Here is a 20,122-nt window from a genome sequence, read left to right on the forward strand (position 1 = left end):
GAAACAGAAGTCGAGGGAGGTACCCCACTCTGGAAAATGCAACAGAGGCTTAGTGTGGTGGTGCTTCGTGAATGATGGACCACTCACAGCACTTAGCACTTTTCCCTCTGCTCTCCCTCCCTGCCCCATCCCATCCTCTGCTTCTCCCCTCTCCCCTCCCCTCAGCACTGTGCTCATTTGTATACATTACCACCTTATTTATTTTGTTAATGAGGTGTACACCCCCTTGCTTCTATTTATCGTGATGTTGTCTTGTTTTCCTTTCGTTCTGTTTTGCTCTGCCATTTGTCTCCCCCAATTAGACTGTGAGCCCGTCATTGGGCAGGGGTTGTCTCTATCTGTTGCCGAACTGTACATTCCAAGCGCTTAGTACAGTGCTCTGCACATAGTAAGCGTTCAATAAATACTATTGAATGAACTTAGGTACACAGCTTTGAATTAATATTATAACAATCTATTTATATTCATGTCTGTCTCCCCTTCTAGACTGCAAGCCCGTTGTGGGCAGGGAAAATGTCTAACTCTGTTGCACTGTAATCACCCAAGCACATAGTAGGCACTCAAATACGAATGATTAACTGATGAAAGCTGGATTTGCACATCACATTAAAATTATAGGCGCTGTGGACTTGCAGAGTTATCTTTAATTCTGTCTTTACTTTGCTTAAATCATGGATTAGGAAAACTCCTGGTTAAAATCTAAGGGTCAAAGTGAACATTCAGTTAAATAAGAATTAAAACTCTTATAAAAATTATGAATTTGCATATTTAATGCAACTTTAAGTGCTCAGACTATCCAAGTTAGTGGCTTCCTAAGAGGTTCCCTTAATACAAAATGACTTACACTTTCTATGGCAGAATTGATCCACGGACACAGAAATCATCTGCCCAGAGGAAGAAGGGTTCTCAAGACCCCTTCCACTGTTTTAAATAGTAGAAAGGAACTAGAAGCGAGAAGAATGATTTTCTAAAAAGGAGAGGCTAGTTCCACTGTTTCTGCAAGTTAACAGTGCATAAACCACAGTTTCAGGTTCTCCAAGAGTTGGCTGACTACGGGTTTGTAGGAACCCCTCAATGAAGTGGTCAGATGAATCTGCTTCATAGTTGTGGAGCACAATCTGCAAGCTGTGACAACTTTGGGTGGGTGGTTTTTTTTTTATTCAAGTATGTCCTCAAGCATCCTGTGATATGATAGGCATGTGCCCGGCAGATTTTGTGGTATTCAAGAGGAGTCCTCCTTTGGACAGAATTTTAGGGATATACCGTAGGACTTAACCTAGGATCTAGAGCCTAGAGTATCCACCAAGGGATACCAACGTGCCAGGCAAAGGTCCTGTTGGGGGCCAGTAGCTAGGAATAGCTGCCTGATGTTAGTCCAGGCCACTGCCTGATACGGTCTCCCTACACACCCCGCCAGAACCCTAGAAAATCATCCGATGCTGCTGTTGCCACCAGTTAGCTCAGAGAAACCCCGAGATAAGCCCCCAGTTTTACCAAATTAGCTGCCCAGAAGCATGGCAGAGGGCTCTTGTCTCCCACAGCTCACTGGCTTCTGGGTGCTAACTGGAAACTGATAAACCCTGGTGCTGCAGACTCCAAAAACCCTATGGGGGGCCGCACCAGACACAAATCAAACCTACTAAATGCCACATCGTTAAGATGCAGATCTTTCTTTTTGGGGATTTTGAGATGTCTTCAGATGACCAATACGAGCGGTATACGGTTTGATGTTCAAATTACATGTGATTTCCTGCATGAGAATCAGTGAACCTCAACCTCCCCACCCCCACAACGCACATACCACATTAATGGTAGGTTTCCTGCCAAGTGTCTAACTTACCCTATCTTTTGATGCTCCTATTTCTACATTAGACAATCTGTTTTCAAACAAGTCCTCAGTCTTCAAATTGCCTGCAGCTCCGGGTAAAGGCGGAAAGCTAGACAATCCCAGTTCAAAACTAGGAGATGGAGGTTTTGCCGCTGGTGGTGGTGATTGCGTCTGACCCCTCTGTAACACAAAAAAGGTTAAAGTTTTAAAACTGCGCTCACTCTCAATGACATATTGGCCGAGCCTATCCAAAACAAAAATAATAGTATTTACACCATGCCAAAATCACAAATTCTGCTGTGCACAAGTATGTTTCCTCTATTCAACTTTCAAACACAAAGGAGGATTGTAAATTAGCAAACTCTGCCATTATAATCTAGGATCAAACCAATGTTCAAGGTTGAGGACTGGATCCTCCCCAGGGCCTCTTGGTTAGCTTAGGAAGCTGCTTCATGCCTTTACAGATGCCTCCCAAAGTTGAAACTTTCTTCTGTAATTTGCCCGTTCAAAATATAACTGTGCTAAAAGGTTGTATTCTGCAATGAGAGGGAGGAAATCTATGGAAAGACTGGACACCAAGCAGATTTTGGACTGGAACTAAATGAGCAGAGTACAGGAAGAACTCGCTCCAAATTCCTAATGGGCTGTTAACTTTAAAGACTAATTATCCCTATTACTATTATTTATGTTTATACTTTCTTATCCTAAAAGGTTTAATACTTCCCTCACCCCTTATTTCTTATCTTTCTCCTCTATGGAAGCAAAAAAAAAAGAGGGAAAGGAAAAGATCGCTCACGTTGTGGACAGGGAACATGTCTACCAACTGTGTTGTACTGTATTCTCCTAAGTGCTTAGTACAGTGCTTTGCACACAGTAAGCGCTCAATAAATACCATTGATTGATTCAAATTCTCATATCAAAGTTCTGTGTAAAAGTACAGGCCCAAAGTACTCAAAGTAGGTACAAATACTCACTGTAAACTTGTCCTCTCTTTTCTTTCGATAACCATATGAGTTTTTCCTAGGGGATAGAAATGGTAAAAATTATCTACCATTGCCCAGGGAGAAAGAAAACCAGCTCATTCTCAATTATTTTCAAACTTCCGAAGACAACCTTCTATTCCAAAATTACTGTTTTAAGGACAGGCGGTACTCTGATAGATCCCTGCAAGACCAGGCGGCGCTGCAGCATACGAAACGGGACTGCAGAGATTCAGTCACCAGTCACAACGGAGTCCACTGTGTACAGACCACTGCAGAAGATCAACCAGCTCAGGCTGACACAGTGACCTAGAGTGTTTTTCCTGCCATGGCTACTCACTGTCACCACTGCTTCCTCTGCTGCCGCTCCCTGGCTAATAGCCTCCAGACGCTACATTTCAGAGGTTGCAAAATACATCATCTTCTTTGCTACACTTGTTACCAGTAGCATGATACTCCTGCCCCTATCCTGACAACCCTGCACCTTCCCGACTAAAATAGGTGAGGGGTGGTGGAAAGGAGGAGGAAAGGAATGGAGAAGGGAAATAAGGCCAGCTGATAGATCATCCTGAACCCCCGCCTCCCAAGGCCTGCCTCGGATGGGGAGCTTGGGGGGAGGGAAAGTGGGGTAAAAAGGGGGGAAGGAGTATAAACATGGAACCATGGCAGGAAGCCGGTGGGAAGGACAGAAAGGTAAATTTCTAGGACAGGGAATGTGGAAAGGGAGTGCAAGGAAAAAAAAGGGAGTCGGGCTAGCAGTAGTTCGGCTCCAATTAAGCAGGCAGAGGAAGGCTGTCAGCCCTGCTCTCAGTGATTCCCAGATTCCTGGATATGGGGTCCATAGTGGGTCACTGAAGGACATAGAGAGGCAAGTTAGGGGTGTAGAGGCATGTTACGGGTGTTAGATGATGTCACCTAAGCACTAGGATGGATGTTCAGGAGGACGACCAACACACAGTTCCCTCTAGCATCCCATTAACACTGTCAGAAGCAGATACTGGGCTGGACTGACCACAGATATAACTCAGTAAATGGCAGTTCTGATCTTCTGATATTCTCCACAGGTAGTCTTTTTAACGGAACTTATCCCTCTGCTCTTTACCAATTTTGGACTTCCTGTGTGGAGGTAAAACAGGAAGGAGGGGTGAGAGGAGTGATAATAAGCTAAGCCTCCGTTTAAGCTGTATATTGTGTAGTCAATAAATGTTGATAACCTTTCCCACTGCAAAAGTAATGGGGCAAAATTATGACAGCTTTTGCAACGTCCACACTGAGTTTTAGCCATCTGGTTGAGAAAGACCAGAGTGACTAGTCAAACAGAAAAAGAAATTTGAGATTTTTGCAAGAAAAATCTAGAAAATGAAATTCTGTTATTCACAACTGTTCACACTCGCCAACAAAACACCGGACACCTATTTTACCTAACATTTTCGTAACTCACCTTCCTCTACCTAATCCAGGAGATGATTCAAGATTACTCTGTTCCATTCGCCCAGTTCCTATATCTCTCTTGGCATAGCTTGAAGTGTTTTGTATCCGAGTCCTGTTCTGTCCTGGCTGCCTTGCTTGTGGACTCCGGACACCATTAATTAAACGATCGGCAGAAAAATTAAATATCGTAGGGCTCTCTAATAATCCAGGTCCTCTATCTGCATTGGGTATTGTGTGTCGCAGATGTGACTTACTAGGATTCCTGCAGAACAAATCATTTTATACATATTTATTCTAAATAAAATTATGAAAGCTTGCATCAAGAGTTTACAACTAGAATGAGGACTTTGTGGTCAAAAAATATTTTACCTTCAAGTTCTGCTACTATTTATAGTCTCTTTAAAAATGAGTAATTCTCCTGAAGACCAAAGTATCTTCATCTGTCAGTCAACCCAGGAGCAATAAGCCATGGCTTCAATTTCCAAGGTGACATTTTTACCTTTCCAGAAATCCAATTCAAAAGTTTGAGTCCATACACAGACTCTGTGCAGCTATATGGCAACGCTGGAATTACAGGTAGAAAAAAATCTACCTGGAAGAGGGCCAGGTGAGGACTTACTGGTTCTAGAGAAAGCCGAGGGGAGCCCCTGGATCAAGGCTCATGTCCCTCTCCTGCTTCAGGTGGAGCACATGTTGCTCTAGACCGAAAGCTCGTTGAGGGTAGGGTATGTGTTTATTGATATATTGCACTCTCCCAAGCGCTTAGTACAGTACTCTGCACACAGTAAGCGCTCAATGAATACGACTGAATGAATGAATGTTGCCTATTTCCTAGGCACTCCCTGCACAATCTCAGGTTTTTTGGGTTTTTTTGCGGGGGAAGGGACTTTTGTGCCACTTTTAGAGCAGTAACTACAGGGCGGGGGGGGGGGGGGGAAGGGAGGAGAGGAAAGAAGAAGAGGGTGAGAGCTGCTAAAATGGCTGCAATGGGCCAGATGGTAGTTGTCCCCTCTCCTTCTCCTGGGTCTGTGGATATAGGGCGGCTGCTCTTTCCTTAGGGAACAATACTTTCCAAATGAAATTTATTATTTTTCCTAATTGTTTAAAGGGGCAAAGAAGAAACACTGAAAGACACTTTTTTTGTATGAACTTTACTATGTGTCTGTCCTCTAATGAGTTATCTGGTGATATTTGGCTTTAAAGCCTGGGTTCCACTTTAGGCATATTCACAAAGCAAATGTCCTGGATGGGGCAACTTAGTTTGTTGGTACCTACTTGCCTAAAGAAATGAAAATAACTCAAAACTCCTCTATATTTCAATCTGATTGACTTGCCTGTTCCTAGGAGTATACTGTCTGAGGGAAGTCAAAGGAGATGCTGCAGGTTTGAAGGTTGGAGACGTAAACCCATTGATAAATCCAGTATTTGGAAATGGTGCTACCTGGAGATAAAGAAACAACACAGATCAAAACCACAATGATCACACCTTTCTATTTTTTGTGCTGCAGGAAAAAGGAGGAGACTCCTACATTTTCACAGTCTAATTACATATAAGGCTAATTCAACATACCACATCCTATTTCACCTTTGAGAGGGGGGAGGGGGGAAGAGGGGGGAGAGAAGGGGAAGGGGGGGGAGAAGGGGGAAAGAGGGAGGAGAGAGGGAGTCTAAATTTCATATAGTGAAAGGGCAAAGAGAATGGAGATTTTGCTTTTGGCTTTCTCCAGTACTTTTGGCCCCCAACTCTCTCTCTCATAACACATGTGAGGAAATTAGAGAAGGAAGAGCTGTAAAGAAGGAAGAGGTAGCCAAGAAGTTTTTGTTTTCAAAGTGTTTCAGGGCAAGTGCTCTGGTTGAAATTTGATTTTAGAACAATACTACTGAGTGAACCTAGTCCAATATTTCAATTTACTTCATTTTCTTGTTGAATGATAGTTACAGTAGTATTTATTAAGCACATACTGCGTGCAGTGCACTGTATTAAGTGCTGGGAGAGAATACATAGGTCCCTGTCCCTAAAGGGCTCCCAATCTACGAGTTTCAGTGGGGAGAGGTAATTAGAGACCGACAATGGCAGTGACTAAGCATGAAACTCATAGTTGTGCTTTTTAATAATTACAATAGGGAGAGCAGGGTGAGAAATTATCTCGAAATGTTGACATTTCCTGTTTAAAAGTGACTCTTCCTTTATTTTATTTGCATGGACTTTTTCTTTAAAATTACTCATGGGAACCTGCCAGCTGCATGAAGAGGAAAGCCAATACCAAAAGTCATAACATGCAATCATTTCTGAAGGAGTTCTAAGAAGAAAGATGAACATTCATTTAAGGATTGACAACACACATCAGGTGAAATAGTGATTTAGTGGTGATAGCTAATGGTTCCCCCATCATGAATAAATATGAATTTTTGGAAAGCTGGAGGGGGGGGGGGGGAGAAAAGACAAGGAATTCCCCAACTTGGTCGTACCACGTAACTGGATCTCAGGAAATTAAATCCACAAAGACCCAAGCCAGGTCCGACTTGGCCAGAGAGAGAAGCTAGCTAAGAGGGGAGAAAGAAGGAAGTTAGGTTGAAAGCTTGAACTTTGGTCCATTTATTGCCTAGGAGCCCTGCCAAGGAAGGGCCAGTTAGTCTTTGGCCCAAGCAAGCAAAGAAGGAGGAAGTCCCAGAGGAGAGGACTGCACTATGCAAGGGGAAAAATCTAAATAGGCAAAGTGAGTAATGTCCTCCAATCTCCTCGTTTAAAGTTAGAATAAGGACGAACTTGCAGCTTGGTATAGGGCTTGTCTTGGGATTCATCTGTGAGATGAAGACGAGCATTGCTACTACCATTCATGTTTGATTCTGGGCCTGTGAGCACCCTGTACAGACAAATCCTCCATAAATCATTTCTTTCCCATTGTGCCCAACTAAAGGAGTTGCTGATAACTTCCCCTGGATCCCATTAAAAACAAAAGTACAACATGGTATCAGGACACCTGCTATGCAACAAAATCCTCTGGGCAGAAACATACGGTAATTTGGGCGATAGAACCTTTTTCAAAGGACTTTGCGATTACTGTTGTTTTAATATGACCCGTACTGCTATGAAGTAGCGATTCCCACTAAACTGTAAGACCCTTGAAGGTTGGAATTATGCCAACTGATTCTATTGTACTATTATATTTATGGTATTTAAGTGCTTATTATGCACCAAGCACTGTTCTAAGCATTATGGTAGATATCCAAATTGTACATTCCAAGGGCTTAGTACAGTGCTCTGCACATAGTAAGCGCTCAATAAATACGACTGAATTAATATGAGTTAATCAGGTTGGACACAGTCTCTGTCCCACATGGGGCTCGCAATCTAATCAGGAAGGATAACAGGTATTGAATCCCCATTTTACAGATGAGGAAAATGAGGCACAGAGGAAGTGAAGTGACTTGTCCAAGGTCACAAAGCAGGCAACTGGGAACATAACCCAGGTCCTCTGACTTCCAGGCCCATACTCTTTCCACTAGGCCATGCTGCTTCCTCAGTACTTGCTTCTTAGTACAGTACTCTGCACACAGGAAACGCTCAAATACCATTGAGTGACTGAAGTAGTTTTAGTTAAAAACTTGCTTCTCAGAAGGACCCAGGCAGTAACCTGCCAGCAGACTTGGCAGCCTGGGAAGTGTGTTGTCTGATGGTGACCTGGATCAAGAGCAATAATGGAGAGACTGCAAGAGGAGGTATTAGACGTTTCTCTGGATAAAGGTCTCTGTGCTTCTGACAACAAAGTGTGCATTCAAATGTGAGGCATCTAAAAGGGGGGGGGGGGGGAGGGGGATGGAGGGGTACTCAGTACTCAGTGGTATGGCTGGATGTTAAATTTTCATTTAGTTAGCTACGAATATGGTAAAAAAATTAAAAGCATGCAAAAAATTGGCATGGGGCCATGCCATTTGTTAGTACTAGTCACCAGTCCTGCTGCTGGTCCAGTGCAAAGAGCTTTGGCTCTCGGACTCAGGAAACTTGGGTACTACTCTCAGTTTTGCCTGCTGGAGCTATGCCAACAGGCTGTGAAGGGTTTCTTTTTTTAATTGTTTTTGTTAAGCCTTTTACTTTGTGCCAGGCCTTGTACTAAGCACTAGGAGAGATACAAGATAATCGGGTTGGACTTAGTCCTTGTCGCACATGGGGCTCACAGTCTTAATCCTCATTTTATAGCTGAGGTAACTGAGGCTCAAAGAAGTGAAATGACTTGCCCAAGGTCACACAGCAGACACCTGGCAAAGCCAGGATTAGAACTCAGGTCCTTTGATTTCCAGGCCCATACTCTTCCCACTAGGCCAGGCTGCTTCTCTGAAGGTTTCTGACCAAATTATTACCTCAAGCCTTCTGTGAGGTAGACAGGCCCACCAAGAATCCAGATAAATGGCCAATCAACGTGAGTGGCAAAGGCCACAGTGGCTACCAAGTCAATTGCCTTCCGGTTTATGGCACTATGGTACAGCACCAGCCTTATGTTGTGGTCCTTTCTGTGTTACTTCTCCTATTGTAACTGTCCACTCCAATGACACCCTGTTTGAGATTCTGCTTCACTGTGTCCTCTGTCCTCCTTGTCTAGAAACAGCTCTCATTAGCTCATTCAAGCCCAACTGGGCCACAGAAAGGTGGGGTAGTACATGTGCTATAGACAGTGGTTGGTGTGACTCTTGAAGTCACAGTACGTAAGCCTCACAAAGGACACGCTAGCCTTTTTGACAGGGTTTTCTATCTCCTAGCATAACTGGCCAATTTCCAATGAGAGGGGCCAAAAGGTACTGTTTTATAGATGTCACATTTAAACTACACTTAAAGGGATTTTTTTTCTTTTAATGGTATTTAAGTGATTAATGTGTGTCAGGTGCTGTACTAAACTGTTGCGGTAGATGCAAGATAACTGTGATGGATACAGTCCCTGTCCATATAGGGCTCACGGTCTTAAACTCCTTTTTTTATAGATGTAGGAACTGAGGCACAGAGAAGTTAAGTGACTGTCCGAGGTCCCACGGCAGACAAGTGAGAGAGGGTAGAAACTGGGTCCTAGGACTCCCAGGTCTGTGCTCTTTCCAAGGAGGCCATGCTGCTTCTCAGCATTTTCTCTATTTTTACTAATGGTTTCCCTCTTTGTATTTACTGAAGCTAATTCTTCTTTCTAGCTGAAACATAAATTTGCAGAATCATAAAAGGACTGCTTCTCAGTTAAGAATAAAACAGAGAACCACAGCTAAACAAAATTTGAACTCTAATGTTCTGTAATAGAAAGATCAAAAACCTTGGGAAATAGCACTTTTATACAACTTAAAGGGAGAGGGACACACAAACTAAGTCACTGATTATGCTGGGCGAGTTTAGAAATGGAAACCTGTTAACATCTCTCACAGCACATTCCACTGTGTAGACAGAAATTACAATCCTGGGAACAGATGCACAGTGTATTGTATGTTATAGGATTTGAAAGATTCATTCTGAATCTAAATTGGGCAACAATTATGAAAATATCAAGTGTTTTCACTATTTTGACCTGACTGGTATATTGTTTAGGGAAATTTAAATTAAAAATCAATCTTGTGTTTAAGTACAACTACCCTTTGGAAATTGATGATGATGCTACTAATGGTGAGATTTTATCCAAGTGTGTGAGTGAAAGACAAAGAAAACCTTGGTTACTTTGTTTTTACAGAGTAGCAGTCCTGGTGACATCAACCCAAATGTGCATCTTTAGAAACTATTCTCAAGTCACAGGAAAGACCAGAAGCTTTTCTCAGAGAGCACACAAAATGTAGAATAACATGTTTCTTTTAGTATATAGAGTTATAATGTTATATAAACTGCTGCTACTCCCTCATTGAATTAGGATCATTTAGAACCAATTATAATTGCGAATTGTGTGTCTTCCAAACAACTGCTTAAAATGTATCGGGGAATTCTATTTTCAAATCTGTTTGAATCAAATATTAACGGTGCTATTTAAAAACTGCTTTACCAAACAGATGATATAAAACTGCAAGCTTTAATTATGGTAATCAACAAATTTGTGATATGGAAACATGGCCTTTGATACCTTAATTCTATGCTGGAAACTTCTTGTTCCTCCATCACACTTCTTTCAACAAGCACCACCTACCAAACTCTAGAACTTTACTGAATGGTGTGTTTAGAAAAAGGCTTGATTGTGGAAAACAGAATATCCCTTTATCACAGTCTCGTTCTGGGGATCAGAAAGGTCAACTGCATATCTGAAGAACTGATTAAACCATTGGGATTTAGAACAATGGTTTTAAACCTTAAGTCAGAACCCTTCTGAAATTTCTTTCAGCTTCACAGAACTTGAAGCCGATCTATACAGTATGAAAGCAATCGTGTTTTAGAATAGTTACATTAGAAACTCCCATTAAGCCTCAGGATAGCACTGAAAGAGGGAGGAGATGGTAGGCGATCACAAAAACCACCTTTCTTCCCATTTTCTACAGTTCCACGCATGAAGTAATGTGTCCCTTTCATCCAGATGGGGGCAACACTATTTCCTCAGCCACCACCTCATGAGGTAGCATTAGCTGAAAATAGTTCAGCCCTAACTCTGAACACAAAAGGGAAAGCGGTTAGTTCACCCAAAAAGTATTAGCTAATAAGTGAGATGGGCCAGGGGAGAAAGCATGTAGTGAGCAAACACTTACTCCCTAAAGTGGCTCATGAGAATTTAATCGGCCCCTCTCCTGAAATGCCCACCCCAACCTTTCTCCACAAATCAACAACTCTTTCTCCATGAAGTCTTTTAGATTATTCCCAGTTGACTTTTGTGACAACTGCTCTCGATCTGTCTTTTATCCTTCCCACTTCTGATTTTTTAATAAATATACATCTCCACTGCTGCAGCTGGTCATATGCATCTGTCATTCGTGTCCTCTTTCTCATCAGAGTATCAACTGCACGAGGCGAGGACACTCTCACCTACTAGCTTGGCAGTTCTTCCCTGAAGCCAGTTCAAGAATTTGCACACAGTGGAAACTCAAATATTACTGACTGAACTAGTTTTGAGGGGTTTTGGTTTTTTCAATCACTAATTCTGCAGAGCAGATTACTGTTAAAAATGCACATGTAACACAATCAGTCCTAACCCTACCAAAAGAACTTGGCTTTAAATCTTTTAATCAGTGTTCATATATCATGGAAATGTAGCAAACTTGGAAAAATGTTAAAAAAAATAATAAAATAAAACAGGCTTACCAAAGAAGGATCCAGGTAGCTATGTGTAGTTGACCACGTCTGAGGGGTAATTAAGCTGTACAGGGGGAACTGCTGTTGGGGGCTGTACACTGGAGGTAAATAAAATGATGTAGTATAACGCTGCTGGGTGTAAAGGTTCATGTCCAGAGGTCTATATCCATTCTTTGGCAAAAATGTGTTTATAGCTATTGCCTTTGCTTTTATCCGAGCCTGTATTAAGAATAGTAAAAGCATATCAAAACTTCTTAGGACTATATTAATATCAATAACAATCAAAACATAGCCATTTCTCTTCCTTACCTTTATCGGTTTTCCTTGGAAGGTTTTCACTTCTTCTCTCAAATATCTATAAGCCTAAGGGCAGAAATGTTTACAAAAGTTATTCCTTCACTCACACAATACAATATGTACCAAACTTTCCTGAATTAGCCTAAACAGTAATGAATGACTCTTTCACTCCTTCCTGTATAGCCTTTAATAGCTGTTGCTTTCTGGAAGAAAAATCATGACTATAAAGCTTCAAAATTGGGCTATACAATAGTGATAAAATTCATTTCACTTAGTACTGTTTTTTCTGTTAAGAGCACTTGTTTACATGACTTTCACATTGCACACCTGAAACACCTTTTCAAAAATCTACTTAATAATCTACTTTCAAAGTCTAACTTTCTAACTTCAGAAATACTTTGACCAAGTGCTACCCGGAGGCACTTATTGATCTTGTTCACTCAAGTAGTTGCAGCACTGTTCTTTGTGAATACTTGTATAAAACACTACTGGTTTTAAAGTATATATATAATTGTGTGGCACTTAGATTGCAATTGCTAAAAGAGAACCTGATTCTTTTAGGGACAAGTTTAGTGAGCAACTCTGAAAGAAAGGTAAATTGGGATTTAGACTTCCCCGGGAAAAAAACAAAACCAATTTATAAAGAAAATACTCTAAATATGCAGCAAATGTTGAGTAAATACTGTTTACCCTATTTTGCATAATTAATGAGCAAGACAAAGAGGGGAGCACATTCAACTGTAAAACTTTAACTAAAAAATGTCAAAGACCAGTCATCTACTTATATCTAATTTATATTCAATTTTTGTAATGAAAACAATAAGGGCTTACCTGCTGCGCATCAGCTTCTGATTCAAATGTTATAAACCAGTTGTCATTATAAGCAAACTCACAGTTGATGAACTTGGGTAAATTATCGCCCTTAAAGAGCGCTTCCACTTCCTATAAAATAGTGAAACAGAGATAGTGTAAATATCCCATTAAATGGCCAAAAAAAGCAGGAAAAAGGAAAGAAAAAACAGCTTTCAGAATCTAGCTGCTTTAGTGTTAGAGGTGACAGTGGCTCAGTCACAAACCTCAATTCAACATTCAGAATTATACATAGGGATTTTATCTAAGAAAGATAAACTGGTAAAACTAGAAGAAAAGAACAAAGGTTGAGTTATTCAACTCAACTCAACCAAATTCTTGCCCAATCCAACAACCTATACTGCATCCTGTCCTCCTTGACCTCTCAGCTGCCTTTAACACTGTGTCCCGCCCTCTGCCCCCCCCCCCCCCCCCCCCCCCCCCCCGCTTCTCCTTGAAACATTATCCAACCTTGGCTTCACTGACACTGTCCTCTCTTGGTTATCCTCCTCTCCCTCTGGCCACTCATTACAGGTGCTGCTCCTCTGCCTCCTACCTAAAAGTGGGAGCCCTTCAATACTCCATCTACACCTACTCCCTTAGAGAACTCATTTGCTCCCAAAGCTTCAACTTCCATCTTTACATGGATGATTCCCAAATCTGCCTCTCCAATCCCAACCTCTCTCCTCTGAAGACTGCTTTCAGGGCAACTTTGTCTCTCCCCACTCCACTGCATACTTTGCTGCCCAGATCATTTTTCTTTAAACAAACAAACAAAAAAAACAACAAAAAAAACCCATTACCCCATGTTACCCCACTCAGTGATTGCCCATTCACCTCTGCATCAAACTCCTTACCATTGGCTTTAAAGCATTTTATCAGTTCACTCACTCCTACTTTACCTTGCGGATTTCCTAATACAACTTAGTCCAGACACTTCACTCCTCTAACACGAACCTATTCATTGTACCTCAGTCTAATCTGCCTCACTCTCGACCCCTTGCCCATGTCCTCCCTCTGGCCTGGAACTCCATCCTCCTCCTTAAAAGAGAGACCACCACTCTCCCTTCCTTCAAAGCCCTATTAAAATCAAATCTCATCCAAGACACTCTCTCCACTTTTCCCCTACTGCCTCTCCCTTCTGTCATCTATGCACTTGAATCTGTGCCCTTCAAGCCCTTGATATGCATCCCACCTACAGATCCACTGCACTTATGCCCACAGCTGAAATTTACTTTCATGTCTGTCTCCCCCTCTAGACTGTAAGCTCATTGTGTCTGTTTATTGTTATACTGGACTCTCCCTCAGGTTTTGTACAGTGCTCTGCATATAGTAAGTGTTCAATAAATACCATTCATTCAATTCAATAATATTTATTGATTGCTTTATTGTGTGCAGAGCACTGAACTAAGGGTTTGGGAGCAAACAATACAACAATTAAACTCATTCCCTGCCCACAAGGAGCACTGATTAACTGATAATTCAGTAAGAATTGGATGTCTAATGGCATTTCCAAAGTAAAGTTTACCTATCTTCAAAACAAAGCCTTGCCACTTAGCAAAACTTTTAGAATACAATGTCAATCTGAACAAATAATTTAATATTTTACCATACCTTCAGAACAGAGGTTTGCAACTTTGTAAAATTTACAGTGAAACATTGTCAAATGGAGCAAAGACTTTAATGTCATTATACTATTAAAAGGATGGAAACAACATAAAGTAATGCAATTCACAAAATAAAACATTCTTTTTTAAAGCCAGCTGATGAATGCTACTTTAGGTGTTTCCCACAGCACTTATGTACAAATATCTTTAAATTATTCAGTATAAATTACTCATATTCACATTGGTCTCCCCATCTAGACTGTGTAAGCTTGCTATGGGCAGGGAACATTTCTACTAATTCTGCTGTATTGTACTCTCCCAAGCACTTAACACAGTGCTCTGCATATAGTAGGTGCTCAATACCACTAACTGATTGCTGAAAGGCTGATTCTTCTCACTAAGCAGCAGAGCCAGTAATGTAACCAGGCAAGCGGGGAGCAAAAGGTGCAGATGGGCTTTATTGATATTAATGTCTGCCTCCTCTAGACTGTAAGCTCACTGTGGGCCAGGAATTCGTCTATTATATTGTTATACTGTACTCTCCCAAGTGCTTGGTACAGTGTTCTGCACACAGTCCTTCCAAACCTCTAGCTCTAGTAGCTGGAAATGCCCCTTATTCCATCTCTTCCCTGGGGCTGCAGGAGTAAGGACTGGGGCCAGCAGAGAAGAAATCCACAATCCAGGTCTTGGGGTTAAAGAAAGTGCCAGGGAGGGGGAGTGAACGTTTGTATCTATCTTCTTTGATACAACTGCAGGAAGAGGAAAGGAAAGGAGATAAAACTATCAACTAGCCACAGTACACCCAGGTCACCTGATGGCATGGAAAGGGGTGGAGTCAGTGCCAGGCACCGAACTGCACTGGTACTGAGCCCAGTTTACCCAAATACCCCAGGGCCCTCTTCCAGGGCACACAACTGGGCTGTTCCATCACTGGGGATAACCTATCAATCAATCCTAGACAAAAATGTGGACATCTTTAATAATGTCCACAAGGAGATGCCACAATCCCTTTTGCTTACCCATTCCAATGTTTAACCACCTTCACTTCCTGGACAGTGTTCATTATTTCTCAGCTAGACCCACTACCCAGCAATGTTTCACCTTTGGTGGAAGATCAGTAATTCTGGGTTATAGTAGCTCATGTCCTTGAAATGTTATTACGTTGCATCTTGAGCTAGGGTCACTCAAGGCCCCTAGCCTGGCTGTGGTCCTCACCTGGGCCTTCTTCGGCTCAGGGAAGGAGACGGCCATCACTTGGCCCCAACTTTGTGGGCCCCAAAGGCATCGAAGTTGGGGCACCAGAATGAGGATGGTCTACGCTCCTTGGCTTCAGATCAATGTTTTGGCACAGAGTTTACCTCAACCTTTTCTTCTCCGGGATAAAATGGTCTAGTTCCTTTGTCTTTCCTTGTTGCAATACTCTTCCTACCTGTTAATTAATCATGGTGGCTTTCTTCTGAACCATCTCCAGTGTCTAATGGGACTTCAAACATTAATGTCTTACAGAGGAACAGTCATCTGGCTTTGCGGATTCATTTATAACGCTTGGATCGGTTTCAGAAATGGAAGTCATAAAACTAGTTCTGTACTCCCTACTAGAGGGGAAATGTGTCAGGTTAGGAAAATGAGATTAAACCTCCACCATTACTCTAAATATAATTTTAAGCTTGTAAAAAGGCAAGTAGCATATAAACTATTTAAGAGGTTTTTAGACTCCACTGTAGGAGTTATTTCAGGGAGTATACAGTGAAGTGGTCTGAAAGAGCTCTCCACCTTTCTCCATTCCCTTTTCCCTGTGAGAACTTCAGCATATCTGCCTGACCAACTAAAGAAGAGATCTAAGGGCGGAAGCCTGAAATTACTCCTGAGCCAAGAATGTAAATTTCATCCTCGAGACTATACTGGAGTTGATAGAAAAATTGGTGGGGGGAGAGAGTTGACTTATCTATTGGGATACTTTAGGGGCATCACAATAGTCCAGGGGTTAAGTTTCTGAAGGATCTCATGTTACGGAAGACTCAGATTGCAGCACACGTGCTTTGATGGATGCCACGGCCTGCGAATGTACAACTTTTTTCTGATCACACTGCACTCTGAAGGAGATGGAAGATTTTAACGCTTAGTACAGTGCTGTGCACACAGTAATCACTCAAGTACGACTGAATGAATTCTCCCACAGTTTTCTACTCAAAACACATAGTCAAAGCACACATTCCGGGAAAACTCACTGGCCTATATATTTTGTGGTGGACCATTAGAATTATTTTACTCTACACATAGTAAACAGGGAGGATATAAAAAGTGTCCTATACAAAAGCAATTTTTCCAACTGGCAACTTGCGCTGAGTGCCAAGTGACAAATTCTAGGTTAATGAATTACTGTCTTGGCCAGAAGTTTCACTTGTCTTTACTGCAAATCTTTTCATTCTTTTGAAAAAGGAAAGAGGAAAAACAGAATAAAACATGGAGTTTTTGATCACAAAACATGGATGCTGAAGCAATTTTTAGACTTTAGGTTATGAATACAATATTAAAAAACCCAACAGAAATTATGAAAACCAGATAATTTCATTTTTCCATTTAGTACAATGATTCTGACAGATTGTGGTGTCTAAAAGGTTATCAAAGTAAGAATCCTTTGGACTGATAAAACCATCACATTTCAAAGAGACCTCTGAGGAAAGGAATCTGCTTCTATTCCTAAGATTTCTCCCTTTAGGTGGCCTAGAAGAAGGAGTTTTGATTCCAGCCACAGAACAGGTATTTAGTAATTTAGTGTTTCCAATCTGTTATATGGCTGAAGCCCTAGATGCACTTAGCATGTCTCTTCCTTTAACAAGAAAGGTTCTGATTTATTGGACTTCCAGACCTGCCTGAAAGTAGGGCCAGGTGGCACTCTTAAGGGAAACTAAAGAATCTCTCATCAGCAGATTTCCCAACACCCCATCGAAGCATGCATCACCATCAAAGAACATTTATTAGGCACACATCGGGAACTGGTACCTGTGTTCTACCAAGTTAATCTAAGCATTTAGTCAAATACAAGAATTTCGTACAGCAATCCAACTGAGATAGACTTTAAGTTACTCTACTAGAAAGGCACACAGTGATGGCTTCTAACACAACCAGTTTTTCAAAGTCTCCCCTTTATATTCCCTTAGCACTATTAGTGACCAGCCGCTTATGTGAATACTGGTAAACGGGGAATCCTATGAGTTGAGTAATCTTCCCAGAATATAAAATTCTTACTTCAATAGGAGTAGACTCAGGTACTTCACGTAATATAACAATGCAGCGATTCTGATTTGGCCTGACCTTTTCTCCCTTCTCATCCACTTGGACTAAAGGCAATGCTATAACAGGAAGAAAAATAAGAATTTAGTGAGGCAACAACAGGTCTTCTGGAATGAAAACTGAACTATAAATTAGTTACCTTGGCATTCTTTTTACACCACTTTTTGGTGAATGTTATAATACAATATTACCTCACTATTACATTTCTAGAAACAATAAGAAATAAGGATTTAGAAATTGCTACATTTGGGTACTTGAGAAAAATTACTTGTACCTTGAAAACCAGGATTGATTAGTTCTCTAACAGTTTCAAAAGTTTACCACAATTCTCAATTATTTAACAAAACTTAAAAAAGAAACGTTCAGGCACTAGCTAAGTTAACTATCAGAGACAGCTGTGGTGAACACAGTTTAAAACAAAAACGTCAGCCATGCTGTCTTTTTTTTTGGGGGGGGGGGGGCGCCAACACTACTTTGATGAGCATACTTTTGGAACATGCTGTTTTCAAACACTTTAGGCAAACATGATTATTTGTATTGGGTGTTACTGATATAGCTATGTAGGGTTGTGTTCTTCAGAACGTATAATAATCTGACATTATAAAAAGTAGCAGTTAAGAGTGATGAAATTTTGATGCAGCACTGTTGTTTCAAATTTAAAAGCTGCATGTCCCTTTTAAAGGAGCCTATTACAATAGTGAAGGAAAAATTACATACTCACATTACATATGTGTGTATATGTATGTTATGTTATGTGTGTATATATATATTAGAGAGAGAGCGTGCATATATGTAACACCAACTCATCAACAGAAATCTTCTTCAAAGACTTTTACGTCTGGATTTGAAAAATAATCAAACACAGCTAATGATTTGGGGGAGGAAGAATGTTCTCCAGAGATATAAATTTTTCAAGGGCAAATCCCCTATCTTAAAGTCACACTCTTGACAGGAGCCATGAAGCTGGCTCCACGATCACAATACCTTTGATACAGTTCTTCACACTTTCCTAACGTTTCATCAGTTACAAGGGAAATACAACAATCAAAATACAAGGAGGCTACACTTTTCATGAATCCAGGTTTTACCTCTTGATATTGGTCCTTCCTCATTTCTAAAGCAGAGCAGAAGAGGTAGACCTGACTTTTAGGGTAGGCTGCTGAAGAGGATTCATTAGCATAACATCACACTGAAGCAATGTTAATGGATTGTTCAAGGTGCACAAGGAGTCAAACAACTAGTTATTTAAATTCACTCGACTCAACAGGAAGAAACTAAAACTGTGGAATTCCTTGAATTATCTTTAAATTAATAATGAAATATTCTTAATTTGCTTTTTATTTTTAGGAGGGTGAGAGAAATATTAACTTCAGCTTGTCAGAGGGCATTCAGGAAATCAAAGTGACTTTACCTCAAGACAAACCACCACCTGAAAGATAAAACTGCCTGACTAATCTTATGGATATTGGGAAGAGCAACAAAAATTGTGCATAAAACATTATGAGCTGACTGGAAGAAGGCTATTAGAGTAGAATCTGCCAGTACTGTCATTGCTTTATCTGTAATAACGTCTGATGCTTTCTCTAACAGAGTACCAAAAAAACCAAAATTAAGTTTTGTGAAGTGGCCGAAGGCAGTCATCCAGGGCAGTCAAAATTAATAATAATAATAACGTTGGTATTTGTTAAGCGCTTACTATGTGCCGAGCACTGTTCTAAGCGCTGGAGTGGACACAAGGGAATCAGGTTGTCCCACGTGGGGCTCACAGTCTTAACCCCCATTTTACAGATGAGGTAACTGAGGCACCGAGAAGTTAAGTGACTTGCCCAAAGTCACATAGCTGACAAATGGCCCAGCCGGCATTTGAACTCATGACCTCTGACTCCAAAGCCCATGCTCTTTCCACTGAGCCACGCTGCTTCTCTACAAAGACTGAGATTTGGAGACATGCAGCAAAGTCTCTCAACATTTATACCTTAACTTATTAGTAATCATGGCAATCTTTAAGCACCAGATGCACACAAAACAAAACTTTTTAACAATAAAACTTGGCTAAATGAACCCTGGACAAAGAAGAAAGCAGTAGAGGGAAGAGTTACTAAAAGTATCACTTGTCCTAGTTTGCAAGCAGTCCTTACGAAGTCAGTTTATTTTAATAGAGCAGAGCATATCGGATTTCCTTTTCTTCGGGGAATGCAGTTGTGTATGAACAGGGAGGTCAGCTAAATACATCCATTGTATGGTTAGATCTTTAGATCTAGTTAACTGAAAGGTAGTAGCTTTTCTCAATAAATACTAGTATACTGCTTTCAGGTAAAGAAAGGTAATTGTCACCTACTTTGTCCACACTTCAAGAACAGCTGTCTCTCTTTCCTCTGTCAATCAATAAATGAGTTCTGCAAAGCCTGCAGAAGGCAGCCCATTATGGATGATCTCCCTAACTGTTCTCTTTCCAGGGAGGGGATCTCTGGAACCAACAGTCACAAACACCAGTGGCACGGTTCCAAAAACTGTTGCCTGGAGCTGAGCTGGGGGATGGTGGAGAGGGGGACAGGGAGAGGGAGGGGCACAGCTGGCTGCCGAGGGACGACACTAACGGGGGTGC

The 20,122-nt window shown here is 41.2% G+C and overlaps 1 protein-coding gene across 3 annotated transcripts in view; it reads right to left on the bottom strand.

The window, feature by feature from the left end:
- LARP4B (La ribonucleoprotein 4B) overlaps nucleotides 1-20,122 on the bottom strand; it is an 80,686-nt gene that overhangs the window by 4,390 nt on the left and 56,174 nt on the right. For 2 of the 3 annotated variants that reach the window (XM_029077845.2, XM_029077843.2), the window contains 8 exons: nucleotides 17,473-17,576; nucleotides 12,599-12,709; nucleotides 11,780-11,833; nucleotides 11,480-11,689; nucleotides 5,574-5,680; nucleotides 4,250-4,501; nucleotides 2,803-2,848; nucleotides 1,841-2,008 (listed from right to left, as the gene is read on the bottom strand). In XM_029077845.2, the coding sequence (XP_028933678.1) occupies nucleotides 1,841-2,008; nucleotides 2,803-2,848; nucleotides 4,250-4,501; nucleotides 5,574-5,680; nucleotides 11,480-11,689; nucleotides 11,780-11,833; nucleotides 12,599-12,709; nucleotides 17,473-17,576 (1,052 nt within the window). The remainder of the gene's footprint in view (nucleotides 1-1,840; nucleotides 2,009-2,802; nucleotides 2,849-4,249; nucleotides 4,502-5,573; nucleotides 5,681-11,479; nucleotides 11,690-11,779; nucleotides 11,834-12,598; nucleotides 12,710-17,472; nucleotides 17,577-20,122) is intronic. The other variant, XM_029077844.2, reaches the window with a different exon arrangement.

Source organism: Ornithorhynchus anatinus, chromosome 13, assembly GCF_004115215.2.
Source record: "Ornithorhynchus anatinus isolate Pmale09 chromosome 13, mOrnAna1.pri.v4, whole genome shotgun sequence".
In the NCBI taxonomy this organism is placed as follows: Eukaryota; Metazoa; Chordata; class Mammalia; order Monotremata; family Ornithorhynchidae; genus Ornithorhynchus; species Ornithorhynchus anatinus.